The 21,400-nt window shown below is 41.3% G+C and overlaps 1 protein-coding gene across 2 annotated transcripts in view; it reads left to right on the top strand.

The window, feature by feature from the left end:
• Positions 1 to 21,400, top strand: part of MDN1 (midasin AAA ATPase 1) — a 147,414-nt gene that overhangs the window by 61,536 nt on the left and 64,478 nt on the right. For both annotated transcript variants that reach the window (XM_067530039.1, XM_067530040.1), the window contains 12 exons: positions 2,228 to 2,425; positions 6,435 to 6,643; positions 7,181 to 7,303; positions 8,300 to 8,497; positions 8,609 to 8,716; positions 10,348 to 10,536; positions 11,877 to 11,966; positions 12,082 to 12,342; positions 12,484 to 12,754; positions 13,836 to 13,995; positions 14,327 to 14,443; positions 20,800 to 21,008. In XM_067530039.1, coding sequence (XP_067386140.1) covers positions 2,228 to 2,425; positions 6,435 to 6,643; positions 7,181 to 7,303; positions 8,300 to 8,497; positions 8,609 to 8,716; positions 10,348 to 10,536; positions 11,877 to 11,966; positions 12,082 to 12,342; positions 12,484 to 12,754; positions 13,836 to 13,995; positions 14,327 to 14,443; positions 20,800 to 21,008 — 2,133 coding nt within the window. The remainder of the gene's footprint in view (positions 1 to 2,227; positions 2,426 to 6,434; positions 6,644 to 7,180; positions 7,304 to 8,299; positions 8,498 to 8,608; positions 8,717 to 10,347; positions 10,537 to 11,876; positions 11,967 to 12,081; positions 12,343 to 12,483; positions 12,755 to 13,835; positions 13,996 to 14,326; positions 14,444 to 20,799; positions 21,009 to 21,400) is intronic.

Genomic DNA, 21,400 nt, shown 5'->3' on the forward strand with positions numbered 1-21,400 from the left:
AGCGGAGAGAATAAGAACAAAAATAACCACAAATTTTGGATGCCCAATCTGAATACGTAGCATTATATGGCGCTTTATATGTTCAAAGCACATATGTTCCCATTGACCTCAGTTGCAGTATTAAGATCTTCTGTAAATCAGACCTCATGGTGTCAAGTCAGGCGCCCAGAAAACGAGAAACACACAATTAGTGACCACATCTGAAAAGTTTAGTTTAAGTGACTAGCCTAGCATCACACAGGAGCTCTTTGGCAGAAGGCAGGGATAAAATTGGGTTCTTCAGGGCACACCATTCAAGTGCCTTAACCAAGAAAGCATTCCCTCTCTTCCTGTAATCCCCACCTTCATTCACAGCATACTTTCCAACTTCTGCAACAAATAAACAAGTGAGGCAGGTGACTTACAGACAGTAGCCTCTTTCTTCACTGCACAACCCTGATTCATCCCAGGACCAGCTCCGTTCTGTGCACTGATTGGGAGAGCGGTCCTGTGGAAAAAAATAGTATATGATCATGTAATTAAAGACTGTATTATAATGCATACACATAGGAGGGCTGAATTAAGATTGCACAGGCAAACTTAATTCTGGCATTTCATAACTTTTGAGTGCTTGAGTTTGCAACCTTAATGCTCTTTCAGCATGTTGTTTTTGACTAACTTCCTAGGCTTTTAAAAAAGCAAACTGAAAAAACAGAAATTCTATCATGGCATCATACTGATGCTCACATGGGTCATCAGCAGAGTTGGAACCTTTAGATCCATGGCACAGACCTTTGCCACTTGTACTAATAGAAGAACTGATAGCAATCAGTAGGTGGTAATCCTCTATGTTGATCACCTCTAGAGGGAATGAGACACTCACTTTCCAGTGGGTTTCCACAGATATTTGCTGACAGCAGAGGAGTTGTAAGACTCACTCAGCAATCGTGGCTTCTATTCCAAGCTCTAGAGGGGAGTGTTCTCTAGTGGGTATAGATTTTTCTGCTTGTCCGCTCCCTTCCCCCTTCCCCACCTCTCCCCCCTCCTTCTCCAGCTTGGCCTCTTTTTTGCCCTGCTCCCTCCAACCTGTGTCTGGCCAAGTCCTGACACTTCCCTGTCCCTTGCTCCGCCCATTCTGTTCCATTTCTCAGACTTCTCGTTCCATTCCCAGGATATATCTACGCTGACATCGGCAAATTTGCCACCGTCAGATCAATCTATCCGGATCGATTGAGCGGAAGTGAAGACACACTCAGTCGATCTGGAAGTTGATTTATTAAAACCACCTCCAAAAAAAGTGTAGCGCTGCGTCAAGGGGTACGCATTTCCCATTGGGGCAGTGCAGTGGAGATGGCGTGCTAAACAGAAGTTACAAAGTCAGCGGGAGTTACATAAGCTACTCTGTGTAGCTTGCATAACTCCCGTTGACTGCTGCTGAATTTCTCCAGCAGGGTGTAGACCAGGCCCCAGTCTCCTTGCCCAGTCCCAATTCCCACCCTCCCGGCTTTCATCTGATCTGTGTCTCTTCCCTTCCCCTCCACTAGCTCCCAGACTCCCTTGCTTCTCATCCAGTTTGTCTCCCCCAGCTCCTTCTCCCAGTCACTTACCCTATGCACCCCAGTTCCTTGGTAGATCGGTCTCTTCTCTCCCCGCTTCCCCACTCTGAATCCTAGTCTCAATCTTCTTGTCCAGTCAGTTCCCCCATCTCATTCTTCATTGTAGGGCGTTCTCCTCCTCCCCCCAGATTTGAAAACTGACAAACAAAAGCCTGTGAATTTCTCCAAAAAATCTGCCTGAAGCTGATACCTGACATGGAAAATTTCAGTCCAAACAGTTGAAGTTTTGCATAGTTATAAGTAGCCAAAAACATGATCTTGTAATGGGAAGGGTAAGGCAATTTTAATAACAGGCAGTGCTACCAGCCCCATGTATAATATGGTAAATTGAGATTAACCATCACCTTTTTGATTTTTAATTCAAGGCAGCAATACAGCAGGGATGTGACGTGAAGTACCTTGTGCCTTCTGGAAAACAATTCTGCTGTATCTGTAGATCTATATTTCCTACGTGTATATCTATTTAATTCACTAACAATATTTGGTAGAGCTCAGCACATTGCATTCACTTGAGCTTACTGCACTGCAGTTTCTATAAAGTTGGCTATCCGTGTGTTTCAGAATTTTGAAATGAACACACCTGGCTGTAGTTGGGAATCTTTTTTTACTTCCTTTTGTTTTCTTTAATATAGGTGCAACATCTTGCTCAGCTGGTACTGTTTCATCAGCTCGTGAAAAAAGTCTGAAATTCTTATGTGAGAAACTTTGCAGAATTGTTGAGTTTACAGAATATCAGAAGAATGAACTAAGGATTTATGACAGAACAAAGGAGAGAGAATTTATATGGATGGAAAACTTCATGGGAATCCATCCATTTTTAATACCAAGAGGCAAGTGTTTTTTGTGGGGGCGAGGGACATTTATCCCATTTTTTGTTTTTAATGACTTATCAAGTACTACTACTAGCCACGGTACGTGAAACTAGACTGTAATTCATAATGTGTTCTAAAAATATAGTGAAAGCTGTAAAGAACAGCCTCTTTTCTTTTTATAAAAGTGCTGCGGAGTATCTGCAAGCATATCTAATATAATTGTTCCACCCTTTTAGAAAGCAACCATTTTTTTTAATAACATCTTGAGAGGTTGCTTCAGACATATTTCACTTCATCTCACCTCAATTTTGGTGTGTAATGATATCTCACTTTTCATGGATAGATCAACTGCCAGCTTTGTGCCAAGGTCAGTGCTTATCCTTCCACCTCTCAAGGCATGGGAACCTATCTTAAAGCTCCGCTGTTGGAGACTTAACCATCTGACCCATTGTAGCTCTAGAATTCTAAGGGAGAGCATCTGGGTACTGCAGTGCTGAGTATGGTATAAGAATCAAGGTATTCTTATTGTGCAGTATTTGGACCATTCTGTTCATGGGCTGGTTAGGACAATAAGATCTGTTTTCCTGTCAAACACTGATACAGGGTAATCAAACTTCTTTTCCCCTCCCCTCATTGTCAGAGTGTTTTGTTTGTACACAATTGAATTGGAGAGATGCTATAGTACACTGGTGATGCTATAGTGACTGGTAACACTGTTGCCTCTGGGTTTGATTGTGGCATAATTTGTGCAGTCTTGTGCTGCAGCTATAGTGAAGTCTAAAAGCTTTATTTTTAACTGCCTCTTCTTCCCCCACCATGGAATCTAGAAAATCTAGATCAACAGAAGTGTTTTTTAGCATTGGACTACCTGGTGTTTGTATTTACTTTGTTTGTATAGAGGAAGATCATATGAAAGATTCCATCCACAAAGTGGATGAAAAATGTGTTGTCTGCATGGGTTTTCTTGGCTCATGAATCTCTTAATGATTGACTACGTTCAGCTGTCTGTTTAGTGAATTTATTAGACCTACTAGTTGTTTTTCCTGCTATTTACTGCAGGGTAAATACTAAGCTGTCTATGAACTGTGGAATGAGTGGATGGGGTTATTTAGCATCTCTTCCCTCCTTTCTGAGAAGTCCCACAATAACAGTGTTGGGGAAATTTCTGGTCATCCCACAGAGTTCTCATATGAGATCTTGTAGGGTTTCACATTGTTATCTTCTCCCTCTCCCCTGTTCAAACTCAGTCAGGGGAGAAGGCTGGATTCCATGTTTAATTCTGAGGGACATGATATGAATTCAGCACTTCATGATCCCATCGGTCCACAGCATTGGGGGCGCCATTAAGATCAAAAGGGTGTTTGCACAAAGATGAAGGTGAAAATACAACCTTTATTTAGTAACTGAATTTTTATTTATTGTTTATTCAGCACCTCGCTGGCATATTCTATATTACTTATGAAGGAAGATCTCTTTCTCTTTAGGCCATAACAACTTTTATCCTTTGTTTCTCTTTTCCTTTATCTTCATTTTTCTTTTTCACTCTCCCTCTTTCTTCCCTTTGTGTGTCTTCTGAGTTTTTTTTCTCTGCATTTCCTTTCCTGAAGCAATTCCTGATTCCCTTTCCCCAGAGGGCTTTACTCCCACCCTTTTGCTTTTCCATTTGTTAAAATAATCAGCACTGCAATAGTTAATGTTGACATTGAATTGTGGTCATTGTGCATTAAAGTTGACAATGCTAGTGAGGTAAATAATGGACAATAAAGTTCATACCCCATAGCCATTGTTTCGGGCTGTCTTTTGATTTGACAGACATCATGGCGTCAGTTACACTTGATTCATATTTGGAAGATTATTTCTGCTGCCCTGAGAGCTAGAAATTAAAAAAAAAAAAAAAGAGAGATTCAGCATGATCTGAATATGTCATGCAGGCCACAGAAATACATCACGTGGGCTGTGTTTTTTGATGCCCCTATAAAGCCACATTAAGGGTTTGGGACATTAGTACCATCACTGTACTGATAGCTAAAATCTAGGTCTTTAATCAGATCCAGGCAGTATAGTCTCTCTACTTTTCCAGTATCTGCTTGAGGAGCATGGATCAAGGTGAAATGGCTGAAGTTCAACCCAGAAAAGAGAGAGGTGATGCTGGTGGGTTATGGGAGAACTGATTTGTGGTTTGGAAGGGGTTATTTTGCCATGAAGCATTGTCTTCCCTTTATCAGAGGTCTGCAGCATAGGGATTATTTTGGACCCTTATCTGCTCCTGTGATCGCTGATCCAAGTGTCTATATTTTTTTTCCATCTACACCTGGCCTGGAGGTTGTGACCTATGGTCCCTCATGCAGTCCTTGTCACATTCTAGACTGGGTGATTCTAATGCACTTCTGAAGATCACCAGAAATATTTGGGTAGCATAGGACACGGTAGTGTATCTGTTTAGTTATGCTGAGCATGCTGCACCTTTATGCTACAGGTGAACCGAAGATGTTGGCTTGTATGAAGCTCTGTATGTGGTCTGGGTCCTGGCTATGTAAGAGCTCACTTTGTCTTCATACTCTCATTACTGATGAGATTAGATGTGATGTTTCTGTAACAAGATTTGAAGACCAGAGGAATAAGGCAGGGTGTTTCACTCGAGGCCACTTGACTAGCAAGTTGCTGCTAGCTCTTTGGGGAAAGCCTCTGCCTGAGTTAAAAATGTGTAGGGTGTTATGCTTTTAATGACTGGTAAGAGAAGTGGATGGAGATGTTACCTTGGCATGTTTGCTCTTTAGTGTGGCATCACAAGAGTTGTAAATTTTGAGATTGTTCTTTTGGTGCAGCCAATTATTGGCAGGAAAGTATATTTTGATTGTGTTTTTACTGATGTAAAAATCTCTCTTAGGCAGCAGGCCATGTGGATTTTATTTAAACAAAAATACATGTCTAGGCAAATGGAGCAGTCTAATACAAGAAGTAATGGAAGAGATTTAAATAAGAAGTTTGTCATATAACGCGCACCCTTTTGGAAGAATGGATTGTTTTCAGGTGTTTATAAGTAAGGTGAAATGGATGGGTTGGGATGGAAAAAAGTGGTGGGAGTAAGAGTGCTGACTCTTAATTAATTTGGCTAACTTTTATTCTATAACAGCATGGGACAGTTTAGCGCATGTATCTAGTATTCTATGTTGTGCCTAACTTGGAACATCCAAAAACACTCGTGACAGGCTCTTACAAATATATGTAATAGCATAATCTTATACAAAGTTATACATTGTTTTCTTTCTAACAGGAAAACTAGCACCCAAGAGGGGAGAATCCTTCTTTCCTAGAAACAAATATCAAAATCTTTAAAGAGGGATAGGGACTAACACCTTGCATACATGATAAATGCTGTTTTACTATTGAAATTACAGTGAGCAATGTCCTTATAAGCTCTGAGGGTGGAGGTTTCTTCTGATGGGCAAGAAGTTCAGTGTTTTCTCCAGGTTGTGTTCTATAATCAGAGTAAAGAAATTGCTTGTGTGACAGGGAACTTAACTTTTGCTACACAAAACTGGCAATGTGTGAACAGATTAATAAACTTTTCCATAACACATAAGGCCAAATTTTTAAAGAGCTGCCTCTAATTTTACACCTGCAGCCAGTTACAAGCCAAACAGAGTGGTTTTTATTACTTGATTTTCAGACCCCAACCTCCAGTTTGGTTCATGAACACTTACAGATTTTAAAATTCCATATCCAAGTAGCATTGCAGAGTGCATTTGCAGGTGTTTGTGTGTATGTGCAAAATTGTGCATAAACAAATGAAGACTAGGCCGAGGTCGAACTGTATATCAAACACTAAATGTGTCTGCCTGATTTGTGAGGAAAAATGTTTGGTACATAATTTAATTACTGGTCTATATTCCATCACATGCTGTAGGAGGGTGAAAAATTAGTAGGGAAGTTAATAGGTCTTTAGAAAACATGGTCTAAAATATTCCAAATATCTGTAATATTTAGTCTGTGGTTTAATTTTTGTTTTGCTTTCTCTTCATCTTAGGCCCTGTTTTTCAAAGGAACAGCATTTCAGATTATGCTTTAAATGCGGGAACTACAGCACTGAATGCACAAAGACTTTTACGAGCCTTACAGCTTAACAAACCCATTCTGTTGGAGGGGTCACCAGGCGTGGGCAAGACCAGTCTAGTAGCAGCCTTGGCAAAGGCTTCAGGAAATTGCCTTGTTCGAATCAACCTGTCTGAGCAAACGGTAGGGTAAAGTGTTACTCGGGTAACTGGTTTTTTAAAAGTTTGTGTGTAAAATACTATTTTGGTTTCTGATTTTATAAAGCGTGAGCAGTTACTCTTGTAAACTCAGATGCTGAGTTGTAAGTGTCCAGCTTCCCTCATCAGTCTTGAGATTAAACTAATGAGGAGTGGAGTGTGACGAAAAAGCGGAGAGCTTCTGTTATTTTCAGAAACTGTGTGCTCTGCTGGTTATCATGTGCAGATTGTTATGTATGCTGCAAATAGCTTTATTCCTGCAAAGTTGCTTGAAAGACTTTGTTAGGGGCTGCCATTCATGTTCTTGCACTGGTTTGTTGAATACGGTATTTCGTTACTGCACTCCCAATATGGAAAACGTAGAATATCTTCTTTTAATTATCACCAATTTTAAATGCATACATAGATCTTAGCTTTGCATTTTGCTAATTTTTGAAAAGCTATCTTAGCAAAGCTTCTTTTGAAATCTGGTAACCTTTTATGTAGTTAGTAAATCTTTGCTTTCTTCCTCCACTTCCCAAAGGATGTAACAGATTTGTTTGGAACAGACTTGCCTGTGGAAGGTGGAAAGGGAGGAGAATTTGCCTGGCGTGATGGACCCCTGCTTGCAGCATTAAGGGCTGGACACTGGATTGTATTAGATGAGGTGAATGCAAGTCTGGCATACCAGTAAAATGGGAATATTTAGGAAAAGAGAAGTGGTGATTTATGGGTGTTCAGGGTAAAATTTTCACAAACACCTAAATGACAAGATTGTAAGTGCCTAAAGTATCTTTGAAAATGACTTAGGCTATATCTACACTGACGGTGGCAAAGTCGCCGCCGTCAGATTGACTTATCTGGATCGACTGAGCGGTTGGTGAAGACCCACTCGGTCGATCCAGAAGTTGACGCTATCAATCCATCCCTGCAAGTGGCATAGCGCTGCGTTGACGGGAACGCAGTTCCCGTTGGCGCAGTGCAGTGAAGACAGCTCACAGAAGAGAAGCACAGCAGTTGATGGGAGTTACGCAAGTTTTCTGCGTAGTTGCGTAACTCCTGTCGACTGCCACCGTCTCACCGAGGTAAGTGTAGACCAAGCCTTAGGCTCCTAACTCCACTGACCTTGAGACTTAAGGTCCTAATTGCCTCCAGTCACTTTTGAAAATGGACGTATTCTCCTAAGTTGCTTTAGCATTCTTGAAAGTGTAACCCTTAAATTCTGAATGCAAGTTCTGTAATTTACTCTGTTGTGCGAAACACAATTTTAAAGCACTTGTGTAACATAAATATCTCAGCTGACTTTCTTAATTTGACGAAACATTTAATTTGTGGATTAGGAGTAGCATGAAAATAGTTCAAAAGGAAAAATGAATGCTTGAAAATAGAGATTTATAATGCAATGATGCTCAGATACCTTGGTGATGGTATAGTAGAAGAATTTAAATAGAACAGAAAAACCTTATCTTACCACTACTGCAGTGTCATAATGTGGAACTTATTAGCTGTGGATAGTTATGTATAATGGTGTTTGGACATGTTTTGGACAGGCAAGGAAAGTTGAATCACTTCTCTGTTTAAATTACGGCCTACTAAAGTGGAGGCCATGGGAAGTACTCTTTTGAGAAGCATTATTTTATCTTCTTTTTTTTTTTTCAAATAGTTGAATCTGGCTTCCCAGTCTGTATTAGAAGGGCTAAATGCCTGCTTTGACCATCGAGCCGAGATTTACATCCCAGAATTAGGGATGAGTTTTCATGTGCAACATAAGAAGACGAAGATCTTTGGATGCCAGAATCCGTACAAACAAGGAGGCGGAAGAAAGGGTCTGCCCAAGTCCTTTCTTAATAGATTTACACAGGCAAGTCATGCATTCATTTCAGGCTATGCCTATGATCCCTTTGTGTGGCCTTCTAATGATATAAACTTACATGAACACTATAAATTCCTCCATGTGTTCTTTATCCTGCAGGTATATGTTGATCCACTGTCAGTTGCAGATATGGAGTTCATTGGGAATACCCTATTTCCTGCCATCGACAAAAATATTATTGCTAAAATGGTTACTTTCAATAACAAGGTAAAATATGTTCACTGTTCAGATTTGTATGGATGCAAACAGTTGTCTGAAGTAGGCAGAGTGAGTGAGAAGTCTAAAAAGAATAGAGAGCAGTTTTGGGGAGACAATGTTGATGGCAATTTGAAAAATACTTGTTTTCACTGAGTTTGGGTTATTCTAAAAATATTAGGGAAAATTGAATCTTTGTTTTTACAAAACTGAGTTACATTTTGTTTTCTGGACCTAACTCCATTATTTATCATGGGGTGCTGTGAAAGGGACTATAAACTAGTAAAAATAGAAATGGAAGTATTTTGAGCAGTAGAGGCTTTTACAAGCATGCAGGCTTTTTTAGTACATTTAGAAGATGATCAGTTGCAATCAAAAGAGAAGACCTTTAAGGACAAATACTTTACAGCAATAAATACAGAGATAACCAACATTGAAAATTTGGTATATTTTAGTAGGGTTTCAATAGCTTCTAATTTATGGTGCCTCAAAATGTAGAAGTGCTCTGGTTAGGGCTTAAGGACTGTTGTTCTGCACATTAGTGTTTTAAACTTTATCAAACTTACTTTTTCTAAATTCCCAGTACATTGTAAAAGTTTAATTCAAATGAGCCTAATTTCAAAGACTTTTATTGCCGAAAAAATCCCCTCCAATGAGTCATTGGGGTTGGACTGGTCTACAAACAAAGATCAGATTTCTGGCATGCTTATCAAGTTGCTTCTAAACTTTGATTAGCTTTTATCTTGATTATCTTAAGAAAAGCTATTAAGCTTTTCTTTCATAACAATAAGTGTGTATAAAGCCAAGAAAAGTATGAAGAAATGAAAGAATGTATATAATATGTGGGCTTGGCTGAATTCAATTTTTAGTTTTTTATAATTTTGACATAATATTGATGTTTATTTTAAGCACTTTTTCAATTTTTATTGATTTTAAACTTTCAGAGTTGTACAAAATTATAGATTTGAAGCATTATTTTTATCAAATTTTCACAGTTGAGATAAGTTATGGGGCAATTGATTAGTTATACGATAATTAGTTGATGACAGTAAATGTTGAGATTCAAAAGTTAAACCTTTATAACAGTTAAAACACAAATTGTCAACAATGCATATTAAAATATACAGAGTAAATATCCTTAAATCAAACTTTAATATGTCCTCAGGCAGCATTTTTCTTTCTTTGCCTATCATTTATTTTGGTTATTGATGGAAATATTTTTCGTTGGTTTGTGTGTGTGAAATTGATGTTTACTGACATTACTGGTAAAAATTAATCCTTTCAAGACTAATTATGTAGAATTATTATGCCTTATGTAGAATTATTATGTAGTAGGGGTCTCACTGAAAGAATATTGGCAGACTGCAAGAGAAAAGTGAGTTCATACAACATTTAAGATGTTAAGGTGTTAGGAGATAAGAGACAACTTCATGTTGGATGGGCTGAATCTGGTGGCAGTAGATCCCAGATGGCTCCTGACTGCAAAAGTGATGTGAGCAGGGTTCTTAACTCCTCTTGACAATACTCTCTACGTTGGGTGAGCAGAGCCTCATGGCAGAGGTCCAGCAGGCTTTTAAAAATGTTTTTAAGATGACTGCATATATGAGTGGAGTAAAAGGATTCTGAACTGCTTCTTTCTCCAGATTGATCAAGAGGTTATGGCTCAAAAGAAGTGGGGACAGAAAGGAGGTCCCTGGGAATTTAACCTGCGTGATCTTTTCCGCTGGTGCCAGCTGATACTTGTTGACCAGTCACCAGGATGCTATGATCCAGGGCAACATGTATTTTTGGTCTATGGTGAAAGAATGAGAACCAGAGAAGACAAAGAGAAGGTGAGCTGTATATCCTTGCTCCCTGTCCCTTGACTGTTATGAAATGTTTCCAGTAATACCTTTGTAAATGTGAAGATATTTGACGGTTTTCCTGTAGAAATTACTGTTGCTCATTAAAGAAAATTTTCAGACAGTCTTCATTCCTATTTTCCTTTTGAATTACCTATTGTTTCTAAAGCTATTCGTATAAGAAATACAATAAAGCTCATATAAACCTAGAGGAGTGCAGCAGCAAAGGACTTGTACAAGGACAAAACAGTACAAAACCTTTCTCAAGTCATCTATTAAATATCAGTATTTCTGCAAAAATACCTTACACGTTCCTATAGAATGACATGAACTTCATCTGTGGGTGGGTACTAAGTCTTGTGAGTTGGGGAAGAGAATTAGTAATGGTGTGTGGAAGGATCTAGGAATTGAGTAGCAACTGGTAGACAGCTGTGGGAGGGAGAATGAGTAGTGTAATCTACTTTCTTAATGTTGCAAGATCTTTTGTTTTTTGGTTTTTTCCCCACTGGCATCCTATTTCATTCTGCATTCTTCAAACCCATTATCTTTAATGTGCATGTGTTATACAGCATCACCCCCCTATTCACATTTTGTCACAACCTACCCACCACCCTTCTGTACTAGGTTCTGCCAGCTTCTTTGGCTTTATTTAACCCTTTGTCTTCTCGCACTTGACAGTGCCTTTCTTCATGCCATTCCCCAGGCTTGAAACATCTGCCCTTGTTTAGTAGCCAAGCAAACTCAATTTCTTACTTTGTTCCCACTAAAACTCATTTATTTTGGTTAGCTTTCCACCACTATGACTCCTCCTGCTCTCATGCATCATCTAATGCTCCCTTCATTTGGCTCACTACAGTTTTAAACCAAAAAAACCCTAGACTGAAAATTAATCAAACCATAAGACCATCGTGTGCCAAATAGCTGCTTGATCATTTTTCCCTTGTGTTTCATTCTTTCCTCCTCCTTTGATCTGCATTGTCTCTTTCTATATGCTATTTCAGAAGATTACTGACTGGCTTATTTGCCAATACTCAGTTAAAGAAAAGAGGTACTGGTAGTATACAATTTCTGCTTATTGTGTTTCATGTTCTGTGGTAGGAAGCCATGGTTTGCTAAGTCTGAAGGACTTGTGGAGTTGTTGATGTGTGCTGTTAAACAGTTGCTGCATTTCGTTGTTGGATGAAATTATCCCTTTGGATAAACTGTGTATAAGTTGGTAAAGTGCTTTGGGGCAGCTGACAGTGAAAATTTCTGTGGAAATAAAACATAATTCCCACACTGTAGAAATCTAGGCGGATTCATCTTTTTAGCCTTTGTTTTGACTATTTTAGGTCATTTCCATATTTAAGGACATTTTTGGCCAGAATTCTAATCCATATAGGGGAACCAGACAGTTTCACATCACTCCTTATAATGTTCAGGTAAGATAAAAGGTGATTTTTTTTTTCTTATCCTAAACTTGAGCTTGCATTTTCTCTTTCTTCCCTTTCTCTGTCTCCAACAACATACTTACGTGTTTTTATTAATTCTTTTTAGATTGGCTACTCAGTTCTCTCTCGTGGCAACTATATTCCTCCCCCTCGCAGACATCTGTCTCTTTTACATCATTCCTTGCAGTCCCTTGAGTCCATAATGAAATGTGTGCATATGGGCTGGATGGTAATATTGGTGGGTCCTGCAGCTGTTGGGAAGACCAGCCTTGTTGAACTCTTGGCCCACCTGACAGGTCATCGATTAAAGGTTATGGCAATGAACAGTGCTATGGATACAACTGAACTCTTAGGTGGATTTGAACAGGTAAATGTTATTTTTGGGGGTGGGAGTTATTTTATCTAACCACATATAATAGCCAATCCAGTTGTGACATTAGAGTTAAAACACTAAATACAATCCTATGTACTGTGGCTGTCTGGATATAGTAATCCCTTAATGTTGCAGGTTGACATCATTCGGCCATGGCAGTGCCTGCTAGAGAAAGTGGAGAGTGCTGTGAGTACGCTAGTAAGGGACAGTCTCCTTCTTACTGAAATCTGTCCAGATGATGCTGAAGTTGTATTGCGTGCTTGGAGCAGTTTCATCCTTAACTTCAAACCCAAATCTCTGGGTGATGGGAGTAGAAATGTCACAACTGAACTGGTGAACAAACTAGAGGGAATACTTGCACTTATCCAGCGACTAAACAACAAAATAAATTCTTACTCAAAGGCAGGTATGTACAGAGCTTATTTGAAAGCAAAGCACTGAAAATGAATATTCTCGGTATAGAAGTCTCTGTGGCAAATTATAGATCTAACGAAATGTTGAGAATGATTCCTGGTTTTTCACTGGTTATCTCTGATGCTACTATGAAACTGTATATGCAACACACAGTTCATCTTTTTAAAAGGTTCTATCAGTGGTTTCTTCCAATTTATTTTATTATACAAATGTACTGTGGTACTGCTCAGCAGCCAGAATCACAGTCTTGTTGTGCTGAATATTTTACAAATACATAATGAGAGACAGTTCGTGCCTCAAAGAGCTGATAGTCGAGAGCCCCAGCACTTCAGCTTGGTGTGGGTGGAGTTCATGGCAGGTAAAATAAGTTCATGTAACAAACAAATGCTTGATTAAATTGTGACAAATCCTCCCAGTTCAACTTTATAACCAATTACATGGCCAAATTGAGAGTTGTTCTATAGCAGTTGTATTGATATCAGCGTCTTGATTTTGATAGTAGAATATTATTGCATTATTTTTTGATCTTCCTCTCCACAGATTTTCCCCAGTCTGTCTTTTCCAATTCTAAAGGCTTAATGTTCCAAAGCTAAAGGAAATGGTTATGGAGCTGATTGGCATCCTTGTTGACTTGCCGCTCTGAAAAGGGGACCTTGGGGATGTTTGTTCTTACAGTTAATGTCTGGAATATAAAGTGGACACATTTTCATCAATTTCAGGAGGGCGATGCATTTCTCATTAGATCCTATCAGTTGCCTTTTTCAGCATTTAATAAAGATGCAGCATGACTATCTAACAGCCCTGTCTCCAGTCTTAGATGTAGTAGACTCTTTAAATTCCCAAGCCTGCAACTGTATCCACCCTGGCAAGTCCCTGCACCCATGCAGATCTTGAGCACATGGATCCAGTAGCATAGGGGCCTAAGTTGCATAGTTCTCTCATGTGGAGGAAGTGTGAAATCCAGCAGTGGCTCATTTACTTACTAAGTAAACTACTAGCTTGTCACTCCACTTGAAAGAAAGGTGGTCTCTTGAGTAGTAGAAGCAGTGACTGTATGATGTGTTCTGTTTCAGAGTTTTCGAGACTGATGGAAGAATTTCGGCATTTCAGGCTGCAGCTTCTTCAGTCTGTGGATGGTAACAGTCATGGCACTTTTGAATGGGTTGATGGAATGTTGGTTCAGGCGTTGCAGTCTGGGGACTGGCTTTTAATGGACAATGTGAACTTCTGCAAGTAAGAGCACACAGTAATTTCATTTCTTCAGTGAATAAATCTTTCTCTACCTCCCTTGTTCACTTGGCCCATTAGTCTGTCTTAAACATTTTCTAAAGCTGAAAATGTTAGTCTGATAGCATAAATTACCTTATAGTTACTAACAGCTAACAGTGAAAGGAAGACTCTCTTCCATCTTAAAATGCTTAGAAGTAGATACTGTGTGTGGCCTTTTCCGACTGCTTTGATTATCACTTCAGCTCTTCATTTTTGAATTATGGTATTTTGATTAACTGGGGGATTGATGATGAAAGATGACTTGCAACTCATGTAAACTTTCTTTTGAATGTAGTCCGTCAGTGCTGGACCGCCTGAATGCTCTACTCGAATCTGGGGGAGTCCTTACCATGAGTGAGAGAGGTGTGATAGATGGCACCACCCCTTCTGTAGCCCCTCATCCAAACTTCAGGTGCTTAGTTTCCATACTTCTTTGAAGTTACTTTCTATTTTTGTTGGGCTTTGATTGAGAAACAAATTACACTGGTGATAGCCAGGCTTATGGTATTGCAGGCAGACACTGTTCAGGTCGCCATGCACGGCATGGCCTGTGTCTGTCCAGACAGGACAGAAGAATGGTGCATTGGTTAAGGTGCCAACCTGGGAAATTCCTGCTCCACTAGAGACAATGTGACCTGGAGCAAATCACTTAGTCTCTCTGTGCCTTGGTTCTCCATCTGAAAAATGGCACTTCCAAACCTCAAGGAGTGTTGTGAGAATAAGCATTGTAAAGACTGTGAGATGCTCAGATGCTATAGTAATGGAGGCCATGTAAGTACCTAAGATAGATCGATTCTCTCCTGCTTTTCCAGACCAAAGTAGAACAGGTCATGACTACTGAATACTGCTAGTTTAGTAACTTTTGTATCAGGACACTATATGCTTGACCTAAGATAATATACCTATAATAACCAAGATCTTGAGTAGAGAGTTTTGGGGAGGTGGAGATGGGACCTTTTAACCAGTGCTCTCCCTAGTCCCATCCCCTTATTTTCTGTGAAATAATATGGGAGATAATGACTTTTGGTTTCTCTGTATGTAGCACAGCAGAATCATTTTTGAGCTCTTCTACAGTGTGATATAAAATGTGCTTATCTTGATGTTTTTCCCTCTTAGAGAGTTGCATAATACATTAAGTGGCATTAGTCCAGCCCTGGATGTTGGAAAAGAAAAAAAGTTGAAAATTGTTATTTTTATTAACATGCATTGTTTCATTTAAAACTGTTGCGAAATGCACTGATGGGGAAAGATCATGTCTCAAAGTGGAGGGAAAGGAGATGATTAAAATGCCTTTGTGAATATCTCAAAACTTTAGGGCATTGTAAGACCCTTTCATCAATTCTTTTCCATATTGTTTGAGAAACTGGAATACAAGCAAGCCACACATGCTCTGCTCTAATGGAGATTAATTAAACTATAAAGCCCTTTTCTTCCTCTCCTTCATTTCCCAGGTGTTTCCTCGAGGGAGGGATGGGCAAATGAGTCAGTGTGTGAGATGAACCTTTTCCTGTAAGATCTTTACTGATGGAAAATGGGACTGTGCTTCAACCCCATTTCTCCAAGGAAAGGAGCAGTCATGGTCTCTGTGCCCATGTAATCATGCCAGTTGCCATAATAGCCATACCCAACTACTCACAGGGTACACAAATTCTGTTCTTAAATACTCAGCGTGACTGAAAAATGTGACAATTTAAATGCTGTAAGGGCACATGGTAACCCAACATTATTACAATTAGATGGCTTTCTGCTGTCCTTCAGAATCTCTTCACATCTAAATAGCCTTCTGCTGCAAAAATTCCTGATTAGAGGGAGGGGGGAACCTTTCGTTATATGCCACCATTTAAAAAGGGCAGAACTTGAGTCAATTTAGTGAATATAAATTACATATGGGCCACAGGAGGTTTTGCCTGTGTTCTTGGGTCTTAGCTGACTAGAACTGTGTCACTGCATGGGTTTAACACCTCTTGCTGTCTGCATATCATCAAAATAGCAGAATAGAGGCAGAGGGTGCTTTATATAATTGATCCAAATAACTTGAAAGGGAAGTTTATTTAAATTTGTGCCCTAATGCTAAGATGTATTTACATAAACTGAACTCACATTGAAGAGTTCAGTGACCCGAGTAAGTTTTTTTTGAGTGCTGGTCCCTGTGTGTATTCCACTGTGAGTATGCATGCGCCTGAGACTGGAAGGTTCTTGTTAGTAATGTCCATTTGGTCCACACCTGAGAACTGTCTCTCCTTGTGTTCTGAACCAAGTCTATAAGGGACAGCACGGACTGACCATCTACTTACCATTACATGGTGTGATATGGAACACTCCAGTGTCTCCAAAACTCTTCCTTTGACTTTACCTGTAAATAGTTCAAAACTGTATCTTATTAGATAGTTTTAGTATAGTTAGTTATGGGCTGGGGAGTCTGTTTTTCCCCTTCGAGTTTTCCTCTCCACCCTACAGCTCCCCCTTCTTCCTAGTGTGGACATTGAGCTGTGCCCAGAGTACTGAAATTCAAGAACTGCATCTTCTGCCTGAGAGCCTTTCCCGTCAGCAACAACTGCTAGAGGTGCCTGCACTACTTGGGAGAGGACCACGTCACCACCAAGTGCTTTATCTTCTGCGTCTTCCCTAGCTGGACCCATCAGGCATGAGAGTTGAAGCTCAAAAAATGCCTTATCGAGCTTGCGATGAGACCTCGGTCTTACCCAGGATGGGCAGACCCTCCCCTCCACATTGGGCAGAGGCACTGAGGAGCGCACATCTTGGTACCATGGCTTCTGGTACAAGGGTGAGTAAAAGTAGAGCATGGCAGGGTGTCTTCCCTGCATTAGCCAGGAAAGGGTTAAGAGGGCCCCTGGGGAGGCTGCATGAAAAATAGCTAATAGGAAGGGACTGCATGGCAGCCAGCAGCGCCCAAGAGGCTGGTATAAAAGGGAGCTGCAGAGCAGAGCAAGGAGTGACTTCCAGGAGCTTGAAGCAGGAGGACTGTCAGCATCCTGGACAGAGCAGTGGCTGGCTGCTGGGGCTCAGCAGAGCCAAATGCCCTGAAGCAAGGGTGAAGAAGGTACTGGGGCTGCGTGGAAGTGGCCCAGGGAAATCCATTGAAGTGCTGGGGAAGACGCAGTGCAAGGCTGCCACACACACCTTCATAGGAGTGGCGGCAGGACTGTGGTGGCCACAGTGGGAAGTGGCAAGAACGGACTGCAGAATCCCCCGGAAAGAGGGTGACACCGATTGTGGCTCAGCCGGAGGGCCGAGTCACGAGAAGGAGGGTCCAGTGGAGACAGAACGGAGGGCGAGACACAGCAGGGAGGGGCATCTGCCTAGCTGAGATCTAATTCCCCAGATAGCCAGCAGGAGGTGCCAAGGTGGGGAGTCAAACCGTTTCACATAGAGCTAAGGACTCTGCTACTGAAGAGAAGCACTCTACATTCTAGAGATAAGTCCCTCTCTAAATTCTTCTCTAAGAAAATTCTTCTCCCCAACTCGTTCTAAGTCATCTGAATCGTCACATGCAGATCCCCAAAGATCCATGGTAATGACTCTCGAGTTCAGAAGACCAAGGATATGTCTATACTGCCGATGGCAAAGTTGCCGCCGTCAGATCGACCTTTCTGGATCTATTGAGCAGTCAGTGAAGACCCATTCAATTGATCCAGAAGTCGATGCTGGTAAACCACCCCCTCAAGTGGCGCAGTGCAGTGAAGACGCTGCGCAGAAGGGAAGCACAGCAGTCGATGAGAGTTACTCAAGCTCCTCTGCGTAACTTGCATAACTCCCATCGACTGCCGCCAAATCGCCAGGTAAGTGTAGACCAGGGCACAGATCACGTCAGTGTCAGTACTGACTGCCACCATCTCACCAGTGGTACCAAGCAAAGAAAGCATCATGAGCCCAGACATCCTCCACCATTAGAAGCACCAGCAAGAAAAGCCCCACACAGAGTGAGCACCATTGATAACATCACATTCACAGTCAGAAGGCAAAACTTCCAAGGGACTTCCCATACCAGCTCCATGGGAACTGGGAGACACACAGACACCCTCCACGCCCCCGGAGAGAGATACTGTGACTAAGGATATTGCAGTCCAACCTGATCCACTCTCTCGCATCGTTTTGAAACTGATCCTCACCAGTGTAGTTGTAACACTGCTGGTGCGGGATTATTGTGACGAATTTCTTTGCCCCTGCCATCTACCAGCAAGACACCAACAGTACAGAGGGCACTGCCATTAAGAGACAACCCTATGTTCTCGTCAGAAGCTTCTGATATTGAGGAAGGACCATTATCACTACCAGTGAGGGAGGTACGCCTGGATGCAAGATCCAGAACCTCCTGGGTTCCTCCACTGTCCCATAAAGCAGAATATCCTCCCTAGGACACTTGGGACCCAGTGTCTTGGGAACCTCAACAGCGCTTCACACTGGCCATATTAGGGACTATGGGAACTGTATACATTACCCTAAGATTGTACAGTCTAGTACAGAGTCAGACCATCCCTCTGTTCCCGGAGACCAACTTGAGCTCCCTCTGGACCCATGGAGGAAGAGGAACCAGATCTGATGGTCCCTTCAGGTATATCATATCCCTCCCCTGATGAGATCATTGCTCCTACACCAGGAGCTATGAAGAAGGTTGCTGAGAAGCTCCAGATCCCCCTGGAAGACATCTGAGTCATCCCATAAACTTCTGAACGTTCTACAGAGTGCAGGACCAAGTACGATGGCGCTCCCAGTGAACAAGGCAATCCTGGAGCCCACCTAACATGGTGTGGTATATTCCAGCTACATGCACATTTACGCTGAACAGGGCAAAGAAAATATACTTTGTACTAGGTAAGGGAGCTAAGTTGTTTACTCTTCCTGCTCTGAGCTCCTTGGTGATGCACTCTGCTAGAGAAAGGTGTACAGTAAAACAGATTCCCCTTTGGACAAAGTAGCAAAATGCCTGGGCCTTCTGGAAGAGAAGTTCCTCGCATCAACAAGCTTGCAAAATCATATTGTTATTGTTGCTTGATAATTAGCTATGTGTGACTTTGTCAGCTATTTCACTTTGTAGAATTTAGAGACAAGATGCCTTATAAAGACAGAATTCCAGGGCCTCATTGAAGAAGATAGGCTGGTGGCTAGATCATCCCTCCAGGCGGCAGTAGACATGGCTGATATAGATGTTCTATCAATGGCAATGGTCATTGTGATGCGACAGGACTCCTGGCTTCACTCCTCATGGTACCCTAGAGAAATGAAGGCCACTGTGAAAGGGACAACTTAATCATCCAAAAGACTGACGAGTCATTACACTTGCTAAAAGACTCATGGTCAACCCTACATTCCCTGGGTATTTACACCTCCGCTCCCAGGAGGAAGTACAGCATGGAACCATATAAACCTAGATCACCAGCTCAATCCTTCTACCATCAAAGAGGGTACATACCACCATGAAAGAGACATAGGGTGCAAAAACCCAAGCAGAATTCTCCTCTTCCCATCCTCAGCTATCAGGCAAGAAATATTTTTGACGGGACCTCCCAGAGCTGCGAACTGACCCAGAAGCCATGTTCTCCCATCACCAAGATTTAATGTGGTGGCTGGCTCGCCTAGTTTCTCCAGACATGACAAACAATATCAGAAAGATGTCTGTTAATGCCATCCATTTTGAATATGCTATAGAGTTCCTTTACCCTCTCCCTTCAAAACCCCCCTCCATGTCTCTTTTCAGGGACCACTCTCACAAGAGGATACTTTTACAAGAAGAACACTCTCTAGTTCAGTGTAGAATGTGTACCACCTTAGCACCAGGGATAGGGATTCTATACCAAATACTTCCTGATCCCCAAGAAAATGAGAGGAGGGGCCCATCTTAAACTTCCATCACCTCAGTGTCTTTATCCAGAAATTAAGATTCAAAATGGTTCACTCTGGTTCACCTTGTCTCTAAATAGAAATGAATGGTTCCCAGCTCTCAACATGAATGCAGTCTGTTTCCACATAGACATCCTTCCCTCCCACAGGAGATTCCTGAGGTTCATAATAGATACAGACCACTATCAATACAGGGTACTTCCCTTTGGCCAGGTGACAAAACTGCTTTTGATAATGGCAGCACACTTCGGTCAATAGGGTTCAACAATCTTTTCATTTATGGACGATTGGCTTCTGACAGGGATATCTTGTCAGGTGGCAGTGTAATTGACTTTATCCTTGCTCACGTTTCTAACAGCCCTAGAAATCTGCGTAAATGTAGAAAAGTCCCCTTTAGCACCAAGGTGGGTGAGGTAATATCTTTTATTGGACCAACTTCTGTTGGGGAGAGAGACAAGCTTTTGAGCCACACAGAGCTCTGAGCCTTAAAGTCTATGAGTTCAGAGTACGAAGACAAAGCACACACGCGCAGACCTAAGGGCACTACTAGCAAGAATCTTCCAGTTTCAGGCATGTGGAGTGCGTGCATAGCCACTGTGGAATACAGACAAGGATCGCGCATCTCAAAGAACTCCGGTTATGGAAGGTCAGTAACCTCTCTTTCCTCTGTATTTAACCCTTTGACCCTTTATTTAACCCTTTATTTACATGATGTGTTCTCTGTAACTTGAAGTTTTTAAATCATGATTTGAGGACTTCAGTAACTCAGCCAGAGGTTAGGGGTGAGGATTTGTGGCGTGCAATGTGCAGGAGGTCAGACTAGATGATCATGATGGTCTCTTCTGACCTTAAGTCTATGAATCTATGAGATCTTAATTATTTTATTAATCTGTTCTGAATATTTAATAGGCTTTTCCTTTCAATGGATCCTTTTCATGGGGAAATATCCAGAGCCATGAGGAACCGTGGGATTGAAATTTACATTCCTGGGGAAAGTGATGGGAATTTATTGGACAATCTGGATGTGAAGATGTTGCTGCATGGACTGGGCTTACTGGGAGATAGTGTATGTGATGCGCTTATGGCTGTACATTCAGAAACTAAAGAGACTATAGCAGGTGAGACAAGCCCTCTTAATAGTTTGATAAATACTCCCTATTTGGACATTATATATCTTGTGTGGCCCTAGACTTGACACTGAATGTTTAGACTGAAGTATTTTGGTCTTTCCAATATGCGTTATGTCCAGTTGAAGTAGAAAGGCAGAAGCTTTTAATATAATTAGGTTTTTTCTTTCATTTCTTCAAGGACTAGGCCTGAATGATAAAGTTGAAGAGAACCCAGCACACACTTACAATTTCTCTTTACATTTGGTATGAGCTGTGCAAGAGTCCACAGCTGGTGGGGGGGGTGGAGGGCCGTGAATGACAATGAACCTATTCTGGTTGAAAATCAACACAGGAGAGAAGACTTACACCAGGGCCTGTGTACCACTCAAGCCCTATGGTAA

This window comes from Emydura macquarii, unplaced genomic scaffold (genome assembly GCF_026122565.2).
Source record: "Emydura macquarii macquarii isolate MOO-44397 ecotype Brisbane River unplaced genomic scaffold, CSIRO-AGI_Emac_v2 contig_3019, whole genome shotgun sequence".
NCBI classification, from domain to species: domain Eukaryota; kingdom Metazoa; phylum Chordata; order Testudines; family Chelidae; genus Emydura; species Emydura macquarii.